The 20432-nt window shown below is 33.1% G+C and overlaps 4 protein-coding genes across 6 annotated transcripts; 2 read left to right on the forward strand and 2 right to left on the reverse strand.

Annotated features, from left to right (window-relative positions):
- Positions 1 to 352: 352 nt before the first annotated feature.
- Positions 353 to 823, forward strand: LOC140817332 (uncharacterized). The gene is made up of 2 exons (XM_073176980.1): positions 353 to 439; positions 557 to 823. Exons 1-2 carry the CDS (start codon positions 353 to 355, stop codon positions 821 to 823), a joined length of 354 nt encoding a protein of 117 aa, XP_073033081.1.
- LOC140817084 (uncharacterized) lies at positions 669 to 4401 on the reverse strand. 2 transcript variants are annotated; one of them, XM_073176661.1, is made up of 13 exons: positions 4041 to 4401; positions 3627 to 3746; positions 3472 to 3506; positions 3289 to 3390; positions 3007 to 3087; positions 2816 to 2934; positions 2447 to 2548; positions 2248 to 2364; positions 2040 to 2108; positions 1895 to 1961; positions 1770 to 1823; positions 1614 to 1694; positions 669 to 1540 (listed from the first exon to the last, which is right to left on the reverse strand). In XM_073176661.1, exons 1-13 carry the CDS (start codon positions 4141 to 4143, stop codon positions 1385 to 1387), a joined length of 1206 nt encoding a protein of 401 aa, XP_073032762.1. In that variant the 5' UTR covers positions 4144 to 4401; the 3' UTR covers positions 669 to 1384. The 2 variants fall into 2 exon arrangements, with proteins under 2 accessions (XP_073032762.1, XP_073032763.1); XM_073176662.1 differs by having other exon boundaries at positions 3472 to 3531; positions 4041 to 4398.
- A 1927-nt stretch (positions 4402 to 6328) lies between these two features.
- LOC140816442 (auxin efflux carrier component 5) lies at positions 6329 to 8289 on the reverse strand. Of its 2 annotated transcripts, XM_073175711.1 has the most exons (5): positions 7871 to 8289; positions 7234 to 7776; positions 7055 to 7140; positions 6709 to 6943; positions 6329 to 6588 (listed from the first exon to the last, which is right to left on the reverse strand). In XM_073175711.1, exons 1-5 carry the CDS (start codon positions 7897 to 7899, stop codon positions 6516 to 6518), a joined length of 966 nt encoding a protein of 321 aa, XP_073031812.1. In that variant the 5' UTR covers positions 7900 to 8289; the 3' UTR covers positions 6329 to 6515. The 2 variants fall into 2 exon arrangements, with proteins under 2 accessions (XP_073031812.1, XP_073031811.1); XM_073175710.1 differs by having other exon boundaries at positions 6330 to 6588; positions 7234 to 8288.
- A 6398-nt stretch (positions 8290 to 14687) lies between these two features.
- Positions 14688 to 20101, forward strand: LOC140816358 (flavin mononucleotide hydrolase 1, chloroplatic). Its single transcript, XM_073175575.1, has 8 exons — positions 14688 to 14985; positions 15835 to 15910; positions 16519 to 16570; positions 18238 to 18352; positions 18430 to 18500; positions 19034 to 19121; positions 19598 to 19775; positions 19912 to 20101. The coding sequence occupies exons 1-7, from the start codon at positions 14771 to 14773 to the stop codon at positions 19701 to 19703; spliced, it is 723 nt and encodes a 240-aa protein (XP_073031676.1). The 5' UTR covers positions 14688 to 14770; the 3' UTR covers positions 19704 to 19775; positions 19912 to 20101.
- The last annotated feature ends 331 nt before the right edge of the window (positions 20102 to 20432 follow it).

Genomic DNA, 20432 nt, shown 5'->3' on the forward strand with positions numbered 1-20432 from the left:
TTATATCAACCAAGTTTTGGCAAATGTGATTTTTTTTTTTTAATGAATACATGCCTATATTTTTAGGACAAGGAGTGTATAACAAACATATGGTATGAAATGTCTGACAAATTGAAAATTATGTGTGGATGCATTACTACTTGCTAGCAGAAAATATGGAACCAGTTCATATCCATTTCCCGAAAGTGATGGCTTCCTTTGTCGCTGTTGGAACTTTGAATGGCCATTAAACATAAACCCCACTTTTTCTTTTCTCTCCTTATCACTTACTTGGCGCTCACACCTAAACTACGCTAATTCACCTTTTTCCTTACAATCTATCGTCCTCTCCATAAGCAAGAAACATTAAGAGATGCGCTCAAGTGGGAGTGGGATTTTTCTGCAACTGTTCCTTTTGTTGCTCGCCCTTAGTCTCGGTGGAGTTAGATTTTCATCCCTCGTGAGTATCTTTATCACACAGTTACTGCATCTGTATTATTTGTTATGACACGCGCATAGATCCCATCAATATTCTTGTTAAAAATTGCATCTTGATTTACAAATCCAAGACTTGCAGGCAAATGGGTTTACAGTGGCCTCGAATGTGGACATGGAGATGGAGCCAGAAGGGAAGGAAGAGTTGATAATGAGCCGGAGGAATCTGGCCGGGAGCTTTGAGGTTTGTGCTCTGTGCACTTGCTGTGGAGGAGGTTATGGTACAGCCAAAAGATACTGTTTGGCATCTCCATGTTGCTATGCTATCAATTGCAACATCCCAAACAGGCCTTTTGGCTACTGTTCTTTCACTCCCAAGACTTGTAATTGCTTGGGATGCCATATCTAGGTTCGATTCCCTTGAATTTTGTTTGTGGAAGGATGAAAAGAGATGTGGGGTTTATAGGTAGGAATTACATGACGGGCATAGGAGGAGTTAGGAGCTGGGAAAGATCCATGAAATTTCTATTATTTCATCCTTGTTTAGTGAAACACAAAAGAGCATAAATTTCATTTAATGTATATTGTTGTTTTATGATTAGTTGATGAGTTGAGTAATTGTGTAGATTAAGGTTACTTACAGGATGGTGTGCTGTGTTTCTTTTGAACACAATTCTGAAATTAAAAATAGATTGTTGAAGTTCTATTGATATTGATGCTCTCTTTGAGGGAATGTTCATGGGCCATTTGTTTCTATTTTTCGAGAAGAAACTAAAGCATTGGCATCTTAGTTTCGGTTTTAAAGTAAAAGTCCATCAAAATATTTGTATGTTAATTAATAATGGTATAAACATGGTTGGTTTGCTTACACGTGACAGCTACACCAATTAACCCAACTTCTATGAATTAAGGTAGTGGTTGGTAGTTGAATGGCAGAAACTTGGCAAATTATAGCTGATGGATGAGCAATTTAATCAGTTTGACGTGGATATGGATCAGTCCAACACTGATCCTCCTCTGCTGCTTTCTTCCATCGCCTTTTGAATACCTTGTACTCATTATATGACTGTCTTCTCACTTCGACTCTCTTGTTTACTTTTTCTGCATTCAAACTTCCTTGTGTATGCTGCATCAATCATCCAATTGAAAATTCATTACCAATTCTTATCATGCATGCAAATTGCAATGCAACTCGGTACCTCTTCTTCTCCTAGTGTTGGGTAGCCATAGTGAACTATGTATTCAGCATCCACAACTCCTATGTTTTTCATCCGATCTCCCTGAGGATCAACACGGTATTTATACATGCATTATGTATGTGTGTGTGTAAGGAGTGATGAAGTAAAGTTAATTGCCTGTGCACAATAACCGAGCTGCATGTCAAGTCCCCAGGCATGAATCAAGTCATTCTGCCATAAAAGCAATAGGGATTAATCCGTATAATAATTTCATTTCAATTATATACGTATATAAATGATACCTGGACCATATGCCATACACAACGCCATGCATTCTTGGAGAATACTGGGGCCATAACTTCTATCCATCTGAAAACAGTATCATATATTCTGTGTTAAAATTCTTGTCCTCCATATGTGTGTATGTGACTTATGTATTTGCTGTACCCTGTGCATGGAGGATGAGTGCTGTTATCATCGCATTGAGTTTCCTTACCACCAACTTTGTAAGTCCTCCTGCACTATCATTTATTTAACTATATAGTACATGCATTTGTCTTCTTATAAAATTGGTTTCATTCAGTTTTTTTTTTTTTTTTGCGTAGATTTGAGAATGCTTATTATATGCTATTAAGTGAAATAGGCATGAACAAACCTGTGTACTTTTGATCTCTTCCATCGTGCAGTTATAAGGTGATGCACCTCAGATTCCCCTATTTCAAGCGCTGGTTGTGATATCTCTAATCCTTCATCTCTAACGATTGATAAATATCTGCACACCCAATACCTAGATTCAAAACTAATACCAGTAAAGTGTGAAAACTAAGTCTTGAATAAATGTGGGTTTTGCATACCGTGCAGGGTGGAAGTTCTCAACTCCTAAGTCTTCATCCCACAAGAAAATATAATCATAATCTGCTACTATATCTGGATGCAAGAATCTCTTGGCAAACCACCTAGTCAATGACCACTCTTTAGATTTTTATCATCTATCTCGGAAAATCCAAGATTGTGAACGAAAGTAAAGATTGAGAATGAAAGTAAAAAACAATATGGTTCTTGATACAATCCTTTTATTTCAAATGTCCTGATTAGTTCAAGGATATGGGCCAGGTTATATTTTGATCTGTCCTGGTTAGAAACTCCCTCAAGATATATACAGGCGTAGCACCCAGTACATTTCCACACATTTGCGAGTGGCAAAAATTTTAATCTAGGCTCACCATTTGGTTTGGTTATCAACAGATACATGTATGACCTGATTGCTCCATTGAAAATCCTTCCAGATATCAACATTGCCATCATAATGGAAAAGCATCACAACAAAATTGCTTGCCAGGAACTGCAATTTTGAGATTCTATATATCATGATTATGCTGTGTATAGATAGATAGAAGAAACAGCCATTATTTACCTTTTGAACCAGCTTATCTACATTTATCTTCTGCTTTATTCCAACAGGAACAGCGAACAAACTCATCGATGAACTTGTTTTCTGCTTGCACAAGGCCAAAAGAATATAGTGCCTCACATTACATTATATAGGATTAAACTCTAATTTATTTCCAATTGGTTAGGTAATGTTTTGCAAGAGCTTATTTTAAATTATTCTCGACTTGTACATATAATTTTCAAACATTTCATTGGTTAGAAGTTTGAAATTTAGAATAAGCTCTTACAAACTCTACCTTAATACCTTTGGAGAACCCCATAACGGTCGTCTTCCCAAGTTAGAGGTTTTGACAACTATCCCTTTAGGCAGTGATCCGCTTCCAGTTGGCCTGCAACTGCGTTCATTCTATGACAGGCATCACATTTTTTTTAAATCATAATCAAAGAACGAAACAACAATCTTATAACAGATCAAGCAAATACATACCTCGCAGCTTCTTCTACTCTCAGTCTCACTCCTCCCTTGTGAGTTTGATTCTATTAGTTTCTGCATCATAGCTCAGAGAGTTAACCATGCAAAAAATAACTTTGGAATATTGTGAAATATATATTTATCATTGCTCTTAATGCATTAACTCACACCTGCTGATTGTCTTGTGCAAACCATAAGCATGAAAACAATGCAAGAAATAGCAGAGAAGCTATGGGAAAGACGGTGCAGATACAGGTTCTCCTCTCCTTTTGATACCTGCTTATTGGCGGCTGGCAACAAGGCAAGGCAATAATATCAGATTCACTAAAACTTTTCTAAATTTTCCCTCCTATAATTATTGTCATTGTCGAAATTCCGAAAATAGCATAGACTTTATCGGGAAGAAAATGAAAACAAACAATCCTAAATTCTGTTCAATGAATCCCAAAAACATTCAGTCCATTCCTATACACACACGTACATATACAAATCATAAGCTTGGCATATATATTTATGTGCATGCAGCGAATCTGAATGCATTCATACGTAATGGATCTGAGAAAACAAAGGAAAAATCCACTTACGAAATCGGAGAAACTCGTCATCTTCCCAATGAACGTGTGTTTTATCCTTCTGCAAGTAATTATATAATCTTCGTGTCGAAGAGGTCGAAAATACTATAATCATGAATGAGCCAAGAAATTATCATATGCACAATAATGCATATAATTACAACAAACACGTATTTTCATCTACAGATGATCCATGGTTGCAACTGAAAAAAAAAAGTTAAATCTTTATTCTAATCCATTAGTTTGCAGCCATCGAGAAGAGAGAAAAATGGTTCAGAAAAGAAAAAGAATAGAATCGATCGCGGCCACTAACGATCAAGAAAATGAGTTGCCCACTATTCCCTCAATGCAAACGCCTACGGTTATAAAATCCTGCAGTATCTTTCGTCCCAATAATTTCGGGTCTATGCTATACGTGGAATCTGTCTTCCCCTTGATGTGGTCAAAGTTCAGCCATTATTTCATACGATCTAATGATATTGAAATATAAAAAGAAACAATCTCGATATATCATATGTTAACTATAAAAAATATTAATTAATTCAAGTGGTCTATAAAATTTTTTTATTATAAATTTTACTAGTTATAGTAACTAGTGCCATTTGGTGTTATCATTTAAAAAAAATTGTATTTTCGGTGTAAGAGAAAAACTTGTGTGAGACGGTATCACAGATCGTATTTTGTGAGACGGATCTCTTATTTGAGTCATCCATGAAAAAATATTATTTTTTATGCTAAGAGTATTACTTTTTATTATGAATATCAGTAGAGGTTGTCTCACAGATAAAGATTTGTGAGACCGTCTCACAAGAGACCTACTCTCTATGTAAAACAAAAAACAAGAAGAAAGGTGGATGAAACGGACTCGTTTATACTTTTCAATTAAAATTTAGTTAATATAAGCACTTCTGACTTTAATTAGATAATAAGATAAATCAGTCATTTTTTGTGATAAAAGATAAATTAGTCATTTTATTAAATTCATCGGAAATTGGCCGGAATCTGGTCGATACGTATCAATTAGGACATTAACAATAATTCATATAATAAAATACCATTCTTTTTTATTAAAAGTTTGCATATCAAATTGTTTTTTTTTTTACTCCTTAATTATTCCAAACTAACAAATTCAGAGCAATTCTCCATCTTCCGATCCCCACGTATAGAGCTGTGGGCTTTGACAGTTAGGGCGACTCGTCACGTCACATAAAATAAGTGGACTAAGTTGATAATTTTCGAGCCCGACAAATATCATGGCCATTTAACAAAAATTCTCGTTGAAGATTTACGATTCTTGACGATACCAATAAGTTGAACCCTTAACGTCGATCTTTATGCTTCATTTCTCTCCATCCATTTGTATAAATAAATTGTAAATTTGTTTTACAAGGCTAGTGGAGATTGCTGTAAAATTCATACATACCTGTCTTGTCATCTAATTGATATGTTTTATTTTTAGTTATGTTTGTTAATTGAACGTCGTAGTATATTAATTTGTATTTTTCTTTGATTTTAATTATTTTTTCATTGGAATACTGACATGACGTTAGAAAAAATATACCACTGAGAATTGCTGATTGTCTGATGTCATTTAACACTATGTTGAAAAATACTCAGACTGAGAGAGAAAAAAAAAAAGCAAGTGAGTTGATTATAACACTACAAAAAACAATAAAAACATGCAAGTTAAATGACCAAACAATAGAATTTCATCTTTATTATATTTGTCTGCATGATGTTAGAATACACTATATATACTAGTCAATGATGCACACACGTTGTATGTGACACGTTAAAACTAAAGGAAGACATAAACAAAAATAAATATACAAAAAAACATTACGGAAATTTAGAACTGGACAAGAGATAATTCTCCTTGTAGAATTTCTCCTTATCCAACCTGATAATTTGACATAATTAGTCACCGGAAATTTTGAAGGAAAAAAATCCAGAGATGAGCGGCATTGCAAATTTGCAACGCAAAAATTATGTAAGACGGTCTCATTGGTCAATGTAATACAAATATTGGGCCTATGAAAAAGCAGTGTTTTTGCAAATATGAGACGACGGCCAAGCCAATTGAGAAACGAAGAATTTTTCAATTGAAGGGGAAAACATGGAACATGAGAAGTAAGTGTTGTACATGAAGGAAAGTGGGGAGGAAGTTAGAATTAGATTATCAATTTTACCATATTATACTGTACAATTTTTTTTTAACTGACAGAGAAAATTGTTTTGGTTTAATTAATTAGAGACAAATGTTAATTGTGGAATTTCATAAGAACACCAAAAAGTAAGTTTTCTAATATTCTCGAATCTTTATAAAATAGTATACAGAAGAACATTTGATACATATAAGCCAAAAAAGTCACTGCTTGGTTAGACAGTACACGCACACACCCAATAATTATGATAATATTACACTAATACATTAGTTGGATTCCATGCACATGTACCCATTGGCCATTTTGGACTTTTGGTACGACATCAGTGAACAAGATTTAAAATAAGATAATAGACAATCAAGAGAGGAAGGGATATGATTGTGCCGAAGATTACCCTGCAAACAACACAGATGATTTGATCAATATCATAACAAAATCAACAATTTATCATCATAATATTTAGATGACCAAGATATATAAAAGAGTATGTATGTATATATATGTTGAACGCTTACGCGGTACTGAGTAGATTGGCATGCAAACCGTACTCTTGAGCGAATACGAACGAGACAATAGCTTGTGGTAACGCTGCTTGAATAATCGCGATTCGAAGTACGTTGGAATGCAAACCTAAAGCTAGAGATCCAACAGCAGTAGACATAGGTCCACCAACAAACCTCAGAACCATTCCATACATGCATAAGCCAACACCACATCCTAGTACACTTTCTTGTAGTGCCATGAACAATCCTGCCACAATATTCACGCATGCAGCAGCTCTTAGCACAAATGAAAGCATTAAATTTAACTGTGCTAGTGTGTTTGTGTGCGTGCACGCTAATATAAATGCTAGTTGTTTACCCATGTTAAACATGGCCACTCCACTTCCGGCTTTCGACATTATGAGAATCGATCCTTCCACTATGCGAGGCATTTTCAAATTCCATCTATACATGTATATTCATGATAAGGTCGTGAATTATTGTATGCATGTAGATATTTAACCAGAAGGCAAGCGAGAAAAAGTACATGGATGATACCTGTTTGCTAAGAGAGCCCAAATTAGGCCAAGAACACAAGCATAGTTATTAGGATTTTTGCTCAGCCTAATCCAAACTTTCTTCATAAATGGCAAAAATTGAGAAGATGATGGTGCTAATGTGATGTTCATGCCTGCTGATTTAACAGTATCATCAGCGGCGTCGAAGATTTCTATCGCAACAGTGCTTGATGATTGTGGTGTTTGGGTGGAAGAAGACATTGCTTGCAGCTGCTTCTCCTGACCATTTTCGTTGTTGATGCAAGAACCATTATTAGAATCACACGCACGCCTGAATTCCAACATGAAGAGGAGAATCGGTAGCCACACAAGGGATTGGATGACAGATGATTGCACCACCAAGTCCTCCCCTAGTCCCCCATACATGGCCTTCAACAGAGGGACTCCAACCACTAGCGTGTTATTGAAACTGGAGAGAGAGAACGAAGTTATCAGCCATGAAAAATCCTTCTTCGAGAAACGAATCCACAAAGCTAAACCCACTCCCGCTATCGCCTTGGCGATCACATCTGCTCCAAGAAACCTGAAATTCATATGGTAGGGATCAACCCCAGATGTGAATTGGAATGTGAAGAATGGGATGATGAAATAACAGTTGAATCTGTTGATCGCATCACATTCGTTGCTCTTGAACATCTCCAGCCATTTGACGGAGCTGTAACCCAACGCAAGCGCCACATACAGCGGCAGCATAGCCTCCACTATCTTGTATATATCCTCCCACCCGATCATCCCTTTCCCGCAGATACAAAGATAGATCGATCTATCAAAACCCAAATCAATTTATATATGCTGAATAATTTTAGCCAATAAATATTATTGCATGAGAACTTAATTTTGATTTCGCAATATGAACGAATGAATGGGGGAGTGGCGGAGTATATATACATACGCTCCATAATCTTTTAAGCCCACTTCATAAAATCTCTATATATTTCTAAAATCCAGCCTCCGGCCCCTGGTTTGATTCTACATTCTATGGTGCCGCCACGCACTTATATTTTTCAAGCTAATATTTTTATGGAAATATTTGAAATGAGTGGTCCACTTTCTGCGCATATACATACATATATATATATATATATATATATATGTGTGTGTGTGTGTGTGTGTGTGTGTGTGTGGATCAACACCTAGTTTTCTAATGGTAAATTTTTTGTGTAGTATGTATGTCATTCAAGAACAAGCAAAAGGTTTCAATTTCCTAGTCTGGGTCGCTATCATGCGAAGAAAGATATATAGATCGAGCCTAGCAAGCGTCGATAGGTTTTTGTTGGAATATTGAAGAAGAAAACAACTCATGTCGAGGATTAATCTCCTATATAACTCAATATTTGATTCAGTTAATGAGTTATCCACTCGACATGTTAGAGTTAATTATATGTTCGAATGAATGTCCGAGTGAGTGAAGAAATGAGAGTGTTTGATCCGATTCTCATTACCCGATATCTTCCCGGATAACTTTTGCATAGTGGTTGCCTAGTCTGCACACTATAACGGTTGCGAGTTCGCACATCATATAAAAAACTTGAGCTAATTATCTTGGCTGGATTTTTTGTCTAAAATAAATTTAAAATCATTTAACATTTTATTTGATAATTCACATTTTTTATTCTTTTGGGTCAAAAGAATTTCAATTCTCCCATTTTATCTAACAGAATTTAAACAGAAAACACATGTAAAACAATCACAGCATAACTTTGTGATAAATAAAAGATTACATTTTATGACCAAAATATTATTTTCACTACAAAAATATCGGTTTTATTAATCTTATGAAGAAATGTAGTATAATATATGTCGATTTGAGTAAAAATTATTTTTATGTCAAAAATATTATTTTTCACTGTAAGTAGAGATTGAGTCGAGCTATGAAATCGTGGAAAACAAGACCTGCTCGAATTTAAAAATAAAATAAAATACGAGTATATAAAAAATGAGTAGGTTTTTTGTGAAACGATTTCACGGATCTTTGTTCGTGAGACGAGTCAACATTGTTTTTTTTACAATAAAATTAATATTTTTGATACAAAAAGTAACTTTTTTAATGGTGACCCAAAAAGAATATTCGGATCGCAAAATTGACCCGTGAGACGGTTTCACATGAGTTTTTGTGTTAAAAAATAATATCTATGGGAACGAAGTGGCTTCAAATTCAATTTGCTAGTGCCACTTGAAATAGTTCATCATATACGCACCATGTGTTGGAAATCATGGAGCCTTCGGAACGATTCCCGCAGTTCAAATGAGAAATACAGCGGAAAGGATCACAATAAATTATAATCAAATATGTGAATATAAATCAATTATAAATTTAAATAAAAATAGTTTTCTAGAAAAATTAACCTCTTGTTTAATCCCTTTAATATAACTGGGATAAGTGGAAAACCAATTTTTTTTCTTTTAAAAAATTGGTTGATCTCCTAATTTAGAATTTCTCGGATCCTAAAAACTATTTTTTCGAATTTTGTATTTTTAATCATGAGACCATGGACCCATAATAAAATGCTCCAATAAATTAAATAATTAATTACAATTTTAAATTAATCTATCCAAAATTCCACTAAAAATAGAGAATTACACTCTTATTCATTATAAAATATTTAGTATACAAAAATAATACAATGAATAACCTTTATTACCTACATATTAATCCTCCATAGACAAATCGTAATTGAATCTAGTATATTTCGCTTATCTCTTCAACTACTTCTTATCTTCATTTATTATTAATTTACTAGTTAGTGTTTTAAATTTATAATCCAATTGTAAATTAGTTGGGAACATTACTCATTTCCAAGGTTAACAAATGAGATAATCGTATTTCTACTTCTCGTATGAATAAATTTCATGTATCTGGATTTATATTCCCGGTCATAATTTATTTCAAATGAAAATCGAAAATACAAGTGTTGAGACTGCGTAATTTTAAACAATAAAATTAAGAATCAAACTGAAACGAACAAGAGTCTATAACCAAATCAAGTTTACGTTATGTCCATGTATGAACATATTTATAATTTAATTCGAATTTCATAGTATTAATAGAATTTATTATGAAACGCCTAATTAAATCGGTTCAAGTCTTATATAATCTCATATATATAAATGTTTTCACCTACATATCTCTACATCGACGATTCATATATGACTTCTACATTCATAATGTTCATGTGCTGTATTAGTGATATTTTAATTAAATATCTCACACTTAAATTATTTTCATCATGGACTTAATTTAAATTTATTATTAATAATTTAATATTCTTCTTGTATATATAACTCTTATATATAGACATGATCAATTTTTACATGATCCACAATCCGAATAGTATCGAATTCGACTTACCGATATTTTTCATCACGATAATAAATATTTTCAGCTAATATTCGAACATAACATTTTTTAAAATATTCCAACAATATGCATACGCAGAGACATACATGATTGCAAAATGTATCTTTTGTCGAGCACTGATTCTTTCATTTATGTCCGTAGAATGTGCGAAATGACAATTAGCTAGATAGACAGCTAAAAGATCTTATAAATTACGTGCGAAATGACAATTAGCTAGATAGACAGCTAAACATTATACAGAAGATCTTATAAATTTTTATTCATCAGATGAGTCAGTTATATTTATATTTAATATGATAAGTAATATTTTTAACATAAAAAATAATATTTTTCATGGATGACCTAAATAAGATATGTATAACAAAATCGACTCGTGAGGACATTTCACAAAAGTTTTTTTGGGGTATATTTAAATGGTGTAAAGGTTGGTGCTTAAGTCAAATTAACCACATTTGAATGCCATTTATTATGTATTATTTGTGTATAATGGTGCACGTAATGAATGGCTGATTAATTCTGACCTTACTAATGGAGCTTGCTTTTGAACATTGTTGGAACCACGTCATTTATGTTTAATTAATTATACTTGAAACCGCTTTTGAACAAAGGTATATTATATATTTCATGTCTTTTGATTACCGCTGTGGTTCATATAGGTTTATTATATCCTATCCACGTGGACATTGTCTCCGTGATAAGATGAATGTCCAAGATTTGCCCATGCATATATATAACACACTTTTTTTTTAAATTGTATATGTGGCAAGATCTTATCCGTTGAAATGAAGTGAGGGTAGTACCCACATAAGTAGGATCTCATCTACCGTTTATATATATAGTAGTGCCTCTCTATATGTGATTTGTTATACGAGTTGTTTTTATAAAGTTAACTACATATATATATGATAAAATTTCGCTTTTGGACATGTATGTTTGTATCTTTGTGATTTTAGTCATTTATATTGTTAAATTTCAGTTTTAGTTCGCCAACTTCGTTTTCGGTTTTTTGGTAATTTTATTCATTTTTCCGAAATATTGTTGATGTGACACCACTACAATACACACTATATAGTGTGAGGTGTCACATCAGCACTCCTTCGATAACATATATCACCAAAACCGAAAAATATATATATAGACACACAAGAGCACCTATAACATTATATTGAGTCTATTGTATAATTTTTTGAATTTGACCAAAACACCTTTCATTTTATCAATACTAATTACTTGGTTTAACTATATTATGATAACATTTTTTTCTTTTACAATTTCAATTTAAAAATCTAATAAGTTTTATTTTACAAAAACTATTTCATTATTTATTTTTTACGAAATACATGTACCATCTGTGTCACGATCCGCTAGTATATATAATATATTAATAGTGTTTTTACTTCGTCTCTAAAAATCATGAGTCGGTTTAAAAGTCGCTAATACCGCAGCATGCAACCTAATTTTTTGTGTTGCCTGAATAAAGTGATTTAGATAAAGTTATCTTAAATGTGCGATTAAACCAAATTACCGTGAAATACTGAAATCATACAGTATGCCTAACTTTTAAAAAAAAAAATTAGGCTTATTTCGGAAGATAGCGTAAAAATATTACAAAAGAAGTAGAAATCATTACCTAAAACTTGACTAATTAGACAATCCAAACAAAAATAGTCCGACTTATATGAAAATTTTGTATTTTTTCCCTATAAATTTGATAACATGTACCTTTTTCAGTGGCTGTTAATCACATTTTTTTTATTGCGAACTAGTTGATGTAAATAATTTTTCATTTTGTATTCTAATATAATTTATACCATTTGAGAAATTTTTAACGGGAAACTGAAATTTTGGTCCTATATACTTGTAAGGATCAAACGTTTATCATGAGATCAAAAATTATAATTGTTGTTAATAAGACAACTTTATTTTCTTATATTCATGATAGTGTAGAGTGTACCTATTTGAGTGCTAATGTGCCTAGCAGTTAGACCAAAATTTATAATATATCTGTTGTTATCTCATATTTTTTAGAGATCAATCTTACCCTTTTTTTATAGCTGGCTTGTCCTCAGCAGAGACAGTATTACTCGTTAGGACCTGACGTCACTCTTTTACGACTCACAAAACTAACCTAGATCAAGCTGTGTAACATTTAGCAACTTGACACATGATAACTTTCTAGGAGGTCACTCGTTCCAATATTATTCTCACTGATGTACGTTTAACATGACATCTCCTACAAAGAAGTATATATAAATATGCTTCTTGCGAGACTTGAAACTCATGATCTCGTTCCGATATTAATTATTATGATCAAACACTTACCACTATATATCATATAATCACCTACAATTCGTAATCATCTCTATCTCTTATATTTACTTCATCCAAATATGCATCCTTGCAGGGGTATTAAATTTTCATCTACATCTTTATACTTGTCAGATGATTATATATCCATGCTCTACCCAGATATCATATAATCATCTACAATTTCACTTTTTAAAATTAAAATATTTCATGGAATATATACATATTTGCCTCATTGTTAAGAGAAGAATAAGAAAAAAAATTAAAAATAAAATTAGCAAACTAAAAATCACAAAGAGATAACAAAATATTATAAATATTTTAGCATCTACATAAATAACATAAGATATATATCAACATTTTTTTTCATTACACCCAATTACTATTATTCAACAAAAACATATTAGAGCTTCAAAAAAAAAAAACAAAAACATATTAGAATTAACATTTCATTAATAAAAATAAATAAATGCATATATATATATATATATATATATATATATATATATATATAAAATAAAACAATAGTTTAATCGAGTATTCGGGTTGGATATGAGTAAGATATCATTGGACACACCTCCGTCCCCGAACCTAAAAACCTCCATACCCGACTATCCAGCTATTTAAGCGGGTCCAGAAAATCTCCGCATATTTATCTCCATTTTAGTCAGATATCGGATTCTCCAACGAATTCAGAAGAAATTGCCATTCCTAGTCATATCAATATTTCGGGTTAAAAAGTGATTAAAAATTTGTTTATTTAAAAAAACTCATGGGTTAAAAGCACTTAATATTTTTTTCAAATCTATTTTATAAAAAAAATGGTGTTTTGTTACAAAAACTGTTCTAAAGTGAAATTTGATTTTTTTTTGTTTTTAATTATATTTTTAAAAGAACTAAAACAAAAACCTTTTTTCACACAAACAAAATACATTAAACCAAATCTTAACAATGCCCAAAATTGTAAAGAGTTTCCTCTTTTAATCGACAATTTTTAACGTTGAAATGAGTATGTAACATTCGTTTGGCTGCCTTTGGTTTTGCTGTCAGCATTTATACGTTGGATTTATTCCACCGTTAATGCACGCAGATATGCTCTATGTCGAAGCATATAATATTTAATTCGAATATCCTCATATTATATACCCATTCATTTATTTATTTGCTTTTTTAAAAAGATATACCCATTAATTCAGCAGGTGAGATGAACTCGTGCTTTCAAGGAGAGGCCGAGTTAATGATGAAGCATGCGAGTATTTATCAATATCTTTTCGGAGTAACATGTTGTACATGGCTTATCCGATGCGATTTATCTTGCTAACGTTACCTACTATTGTGTAAATCCAGAAGTTTCACACGTAAAAAATATTAAATATGTGTTGTGCAATAATTTATTGTAATAATTTTAAGCCCAAAATAGTAAATGTATTGAAATGGCTAGAAATAATAGGTATATTAAAATTTTGGAGCAGTGTCTCTTGTTAGACGGTCTCACGAATTTTTATCTGTGAGACGGGTCAACCTTACTGATATTCACAATAAAAAATAATACTCTTAGAATAAAAAATAATATTTTTTCATGTATGACTCAAATAAGATATCCGTTTCACAAAATACGATCCATGAGACCGTCTCATTTACGCTCACACAAGTTTTTGTCAAAATTTTGTGAGGCCGAAAAAGATTTCAAATATTTCTTAAATTAAATATATGTTATTATATAAAAAAAATTAAGTTGAATATATAAAATATATAGGGTGAATCATTAAACATAAAGATTATCTAAGCAAACTCTAATAAATTATTTGAAGCTTTTTTTCGGGTGAGAATTGCAGCAAATCAGCGATCGTGGATGGGTCAGAGGTTGATTTTGTCGATCAACAGCTTTTCAATTCTAAAATCAGCTCCATCATACCCAAATTTCGCTTCAACCAAGAGAATAATGCCTCTCAAAACCGCCGCTGCGCCACCGGAGACGGCGTCAAGGAAGCTGCCCATACTGCTTTTTGACGTCATGGATACCGTCGTCCGCGACCCTTTCTACCATGACGTTCCCGCCTTCTTCGGGTATTTTTGAACTATTCCACTATTCTTATGTATTTCTCGCAGTGATTGATGGGTTGGACTTTAGAGGATGGATGAGTGACATTAAATTTTATGGGTAACGTTACCCTTGTTGTGAAAACTGACGAGTGTACGATTATCACTGGTTTTCAGCTAAAGAATTTCCGCTGCTGTGTTTTTCTTGGCTCGGTGAATGGAGCATGCTCCATGATTTTATTTGGCACTCGTTGATATATATATTTGTATAATGTCTTCAAACTCGGTTACGTGGTTTGATATATAGGAGCGCTTTCAAGAATTTGGCTACTGTTTTGCTCATCAATTAAAATTATTCAAAAAACACCGAGTACAAAATGTGCCACATATCAGTTGTCCTTCCAACCTAGGATTCCAGTCATCACACAAAACAGAAAATGCGAAATGATCTGCCTGTGTTAGTTTATGCATATGTTGATTGGGTGACTGAACATGGACATAAAGTCAAGAACAAAACACTAAACCTGCATAGTGGCATTACTTTAACAATGTAGATTATTTCTTTGTCGGACGACATATCATGCTTCAGACCCATGGTTTTGGATATCAAGTACTGATTTTATTTCTTGCCTGTTGAACTGACTGTGACTTAATCTGGTTGCACCCACCTTTTTTAGCTCTATAACAGAGCATGGGTATATGGGGGGGGGGGGGGGGGGGGGTGCAAAAATCTGTAATTTTGAAAATTTTGTAATTATCCGTTTATAGCTTCTTGACACGTGTGAAAATCACTCTAAGAAAATGCCTAAATCTTTATAATATCATCATGGATTGTCATTTGCTTTATTCTATTGGCTTTTGGGAATTTTTGTTCAGAATGTCTATGAAGGAACTTCTAGAGTGCAAGCATCCTACTGCCTGGATTGAGTTTGAAAAGGGTCTTATTAATGAGGTACACTTCAAATTGTATGACCTTCAATTGATTGTAATTATCACTATTACACATGCTGGGTGAAACTTATTTTATCCATCAAAGCTTGCTTTCTCGGAAAAGAGATTTTTAAACTTCTAACTTGCGGTGTTAGATATTTGTATGTACTTCTTTTTTGTTTTCTATGGAGCATAGATTGGCTTCAAGATGTGTAGCATTTCACAATTTCCATTTCTCTTGCAACCCTAGTTCTCGTCTGCATCAAACAGTTCTAAACACTAATATGATATTATTACATTCAGAGACGTGGAGAAGAAAATAGGTTTGTGTTCACTTGATTAATGTTGTGTGAAGAAAAATTTATCTACTTTACTTGGTTGTGCTATAGCACTCATTTCAATAGAATTAAGGTTGGGGCTCTCCAACCCTTCTCCCTTCATCGTGTGTCTCCATTGTGGTTGTCATGAGAAGATTCTCATTTGTAAATTGCATTTTTCGAGTTAAAACTTAAAGTCGATTTCCTTGGCTTTGCGTGAGGATACAATATATACATTCACTCTCACAGTTACAAACCCGCGACATTCCTGTGTATCTATTATTTAAATTTATAATATTTACTTTCTTTTCAGATGGAGATGATTCAGATATTTTTTAAAGATGGAAGGCCTGTTGATGTAGAAGGTTAGCGAAACTTTGCTTTTGATTGAATAAGGCCTGCTCTTATTTAATATTGATGTATGTAACTCATACGTAAGAAATTTGTGCTCAAGATTCTTTATTGCTTTCTTGCTGGATAAATCACTTTATTAATCATTCTTCTATACTTCTCTTAAAAAGTGATATGTTCTTCCTAATCTCTGTTTGAACTTCTAAACTGACATTGTTTTTCTTAGCACATACTTTGATATGCACGAACTTGGCTTGAGTTGTCTGAATTTAGATGTATTGATATGTTCTGTATTACTTCTCTAGTGGTTGTAGGTTATTAACCCCCCATCACATACATCTGTCAACTAATGAAAGGCAAGTATACAGAAAGTTTGGATTCATATTGACCTTATTGCTGCTGTCTTTGTGAATGAGAGGCTAAGATGTTACAAAGACTAAATGAAAATCAGTTGGGAGATAACCGGCTAATTTTCGCGTGTAAGAGTCTACTGCCCTTTTTAAACTAACAACTGACCTACTCTTGATAGTTGTGCCCAATGGACTCACTACAATCCATTCTTTTTAAAGGCAGAAGTCCATGATCGACTCCCACCACCAGAGAAAAGGAGTGACCAACCATTCATTATCTAAACCTCCTAATTGCTTTCCAAGAGCTGACTCGAGTGAGAGATTAACCTAAAAGGAATCTGAGGGTTATAGAAGTCCAAAAGTTGTAACCTTTCTTCATCCCATCTTTTCTCTATAGGAAAGAATCCGCTCAGTGATACTTGATCTACAAGAGTCTCTGAAAACTTTAGCACTCGTGGAATTACTAAACTAGATTACTCTTCACAAGTTACAACTTATAAATATAGACCATCACTATACTTGAATTATGTTTATACCACGCCCTATATTCTTCCTTTTTCAATTTTGAAATCTTTCAGCTACTTATAGATGTGAATCTGATTAATTTTTAAATGTTCAAATCCATTTGGAATTCTTTAAACGATAAGAAAATTTCTTAAGGCGGCTGCATAGTACTGCTTGTACTATTCCAGCTACGGTGACTGTACCTTTCTCAGAGTTTATTATCAGTTTTTGCCTTTTAGCACACTTTTTGTACACAATTTCATTGTCGATAATTTATCAAATATTGTGACTTTCACGTTAGATCTTGCTCAATAAATGGCCTATGAGAGATTCCTTTACCTGGTATCCATACCATCGAGTAGAGAGAGGTAGTGTTTTTTACTGTTTAATCCTCTCCTTACTGCTTCAATGATCTTATCAGAAGTATCTTTGCTGGAATTCCTTAGCCAAAGCACTTAGTTTCCTGAAACACTTCAAACAATATTTTTAACCTAGTCTTAACCTTTTGCTGATTTGTGTTTGCTGTCCAAGGTATTTTTCGCGTAGGGTCTTTGCTGGAATGTTTGAGGCATATCATCTTGACCAAATTTCTCGCAGATAATCCTCTATACATACAGCTAACCATCTTTAAAATGTCCTTGCTGATTTATTCTGAATACTTCCAAGTTGATTTCCAGTCTTCTTCTCTATTATGAAAAGCAGAAATGTTGTTTTTCCAGGAGATTTAATCTTTTCAAATCCATAGGTGCTTGCTTGAGCACTTATTGTTTATGCCGTATTATTTTCCTTATTTTGGCTGTATCATGGATATAATTGCTTACTTGTAGGCCTCAAAAGCTGTATGAGACAAGGGTATTCCTATATTGAAGGAGTTGAAGTATTACTTGACGATCTCAAGAAAAATGGATTTGAAATGCACGCTTTCACTAATTATCCTGTGTGGTATGTTTAAACACCAAAAATTTTGTAAGACAAATGCTGAAGCATGTGACTTTTAGTTTTGTTTTCTGTTATCGCAGGTATGAAATTATTGAGGAAAAGCTTAAACTCTCGAGTTACTTATCCTGGACATTCTGTTCATGTAAAATAGGTGGCTTCTGAATTGAACTTTTTAATTACATTTCTATTTTTGTAATGTGAATGTCAAGAAGGTTGGCTGGTTTTAAATTCTAATTGATGTTCATGGATAATGCTCCTGCTGCTGCAAATTATGGGTTCTGTCAGGAAATTAAACAATTTATACCTAATATCGATTGAATCATTTTTTCTTTCGGAATACACGATACTTATGATTGAAAGTTGTCACCTAAGATAAGTAGCAATGTAATCTGTTACTTCAAATTACTGTTTATTATTGTTTTGTTAATCTAAGTTTCATGATGCAAGCCTCTTGGTTTTGTAGATATTGTATGCGTTGTCTCAAATGTGATGCATGATAATAATGAGCTTTACTTTTGAGATGCACACAAGACATATTTGCTGTTTATTGCTATGGAGTATTCTATATATTCAATCTAGGAACACCAGCAGAAGCTCCCAGTTCATCTTGTCATTCTGTTTTCCTTTTTTTTCAATGTTTCAGCATAGTACCAAATGATTTGGTCGTGAATTTGGTGGCTGTAGGAAAAAGGAAGCCTGATCCTGATTTTTACATGGATGTTTCAAATTACTTAAAAGTTGACCCAACCTCTTGTATCTTTATCGATGACAGGTGCTGTTTTGAATTTTTTAAATTTGTTTACTATTTTCAGAAGGCTTCATTAATTTTTCATTTTGTTGTTTTACTACCAGAAAAAAATAGTGCGTAGATAACAAATTCAATAAAACCGAAATGGATTCCATCATTATTTAATAAAATGGATGAAGGGATGCACAATTAAAGCAATGAATTGGGGAGAGTTTAATGCAAATATGTAACTTAGGCTGCTGCAAATGGGTGGCTCTCATCTTTTCTAAACTCGTTTAGCAGAAGTTTGTTCTTCGCCAACATGGTGTAGGTTGTCAAGTGAACACTTTTTCTAGTTCCAAAATTTGTATTATAAGTTGAATAAGTGGACCATGTCTATGTGAAGAAAGTGTTGAACTCCAATACTTTTCAGAACTATTCATCTTTTCAAAGATGTTATTGCTCTTGTTCACTGGTTATCACTTATTAATAACATGTCTCTAGTTTAACTACTACTCCAGGATGAGAAATGTTGAGGCTGCACTTGATGCTGGCTTCACGGGTATTCAATTCAAGAATGTGGAATTGCTGCGCAAGGATCTCACTCATTTGGGCATTCACATCTAGACGAACAAATGGACTGATTGGACAGTAGTTCCACTTCGTCTAAGTTTACAAGTCCTTTGTCGGGCATTAATGGTGTAGTCCCCCCCCCCCCCCCCCCCCCCCCCCCCTTTCAGTAAAAAACACCAAAAATTTAAATTTGAAGCCTTGGCCACACTAACTTCTGTTATAGATTTATATATTCTTCATTTGACTATGATGGTATGTGCAGGCTTTACATGCCGGAGGAGAGAGATTTTGGGAGTGACGCAATGCATCCAGTCTAATGTACTATTTCCCCTTTTTTATTCAAGTATGAAATTTTTAACATTTTTCAAAGATTTTAAAAGAGATTCGAATTTTTGTAAGCGATTTATTAGTATTGTCCTATTTCAAACGCACAACTTTGATTTGTAATTTTATTAATACGAGAAAATAAAATAGTTTGACTTTTGGATTAGGTAAAAAGTGAAACAAAATATAAAATCAGATCAAATGGATCTTTGCATACCCCAGCGTTAGAATGGATGCAAATAATTTGTAAGAATTTTTTAGTCAATCAGTTATTTGTTTATTGTTGGCTACATTATATGTATATATACCCATTGTGACGTTTTAGAACCTAAGAAAGGAGATAGGGTGAAATAGGTTATTTTGTCATTTATAATTTTACAAAATTTTGAAATTGCTCTATAAAAATTAAATATGAATTCATCAATGTAAATAATGAGTATATCAATGTAAACGTAAAAT

This window comes from Primulina eburnea, chromosome 16 (assembly GCF_022965805.1).
Source record: "Primulina eburnea isolate SZY01 chromosome 16, ASM2296580v1, whole genome shotgun sequence".
NCBI lineage: Eukaryota > Viridiplantae > Streptophyta > Magnoliopsida > Lamiales > Gesneriaceae > Primulina > Primulina eburnea.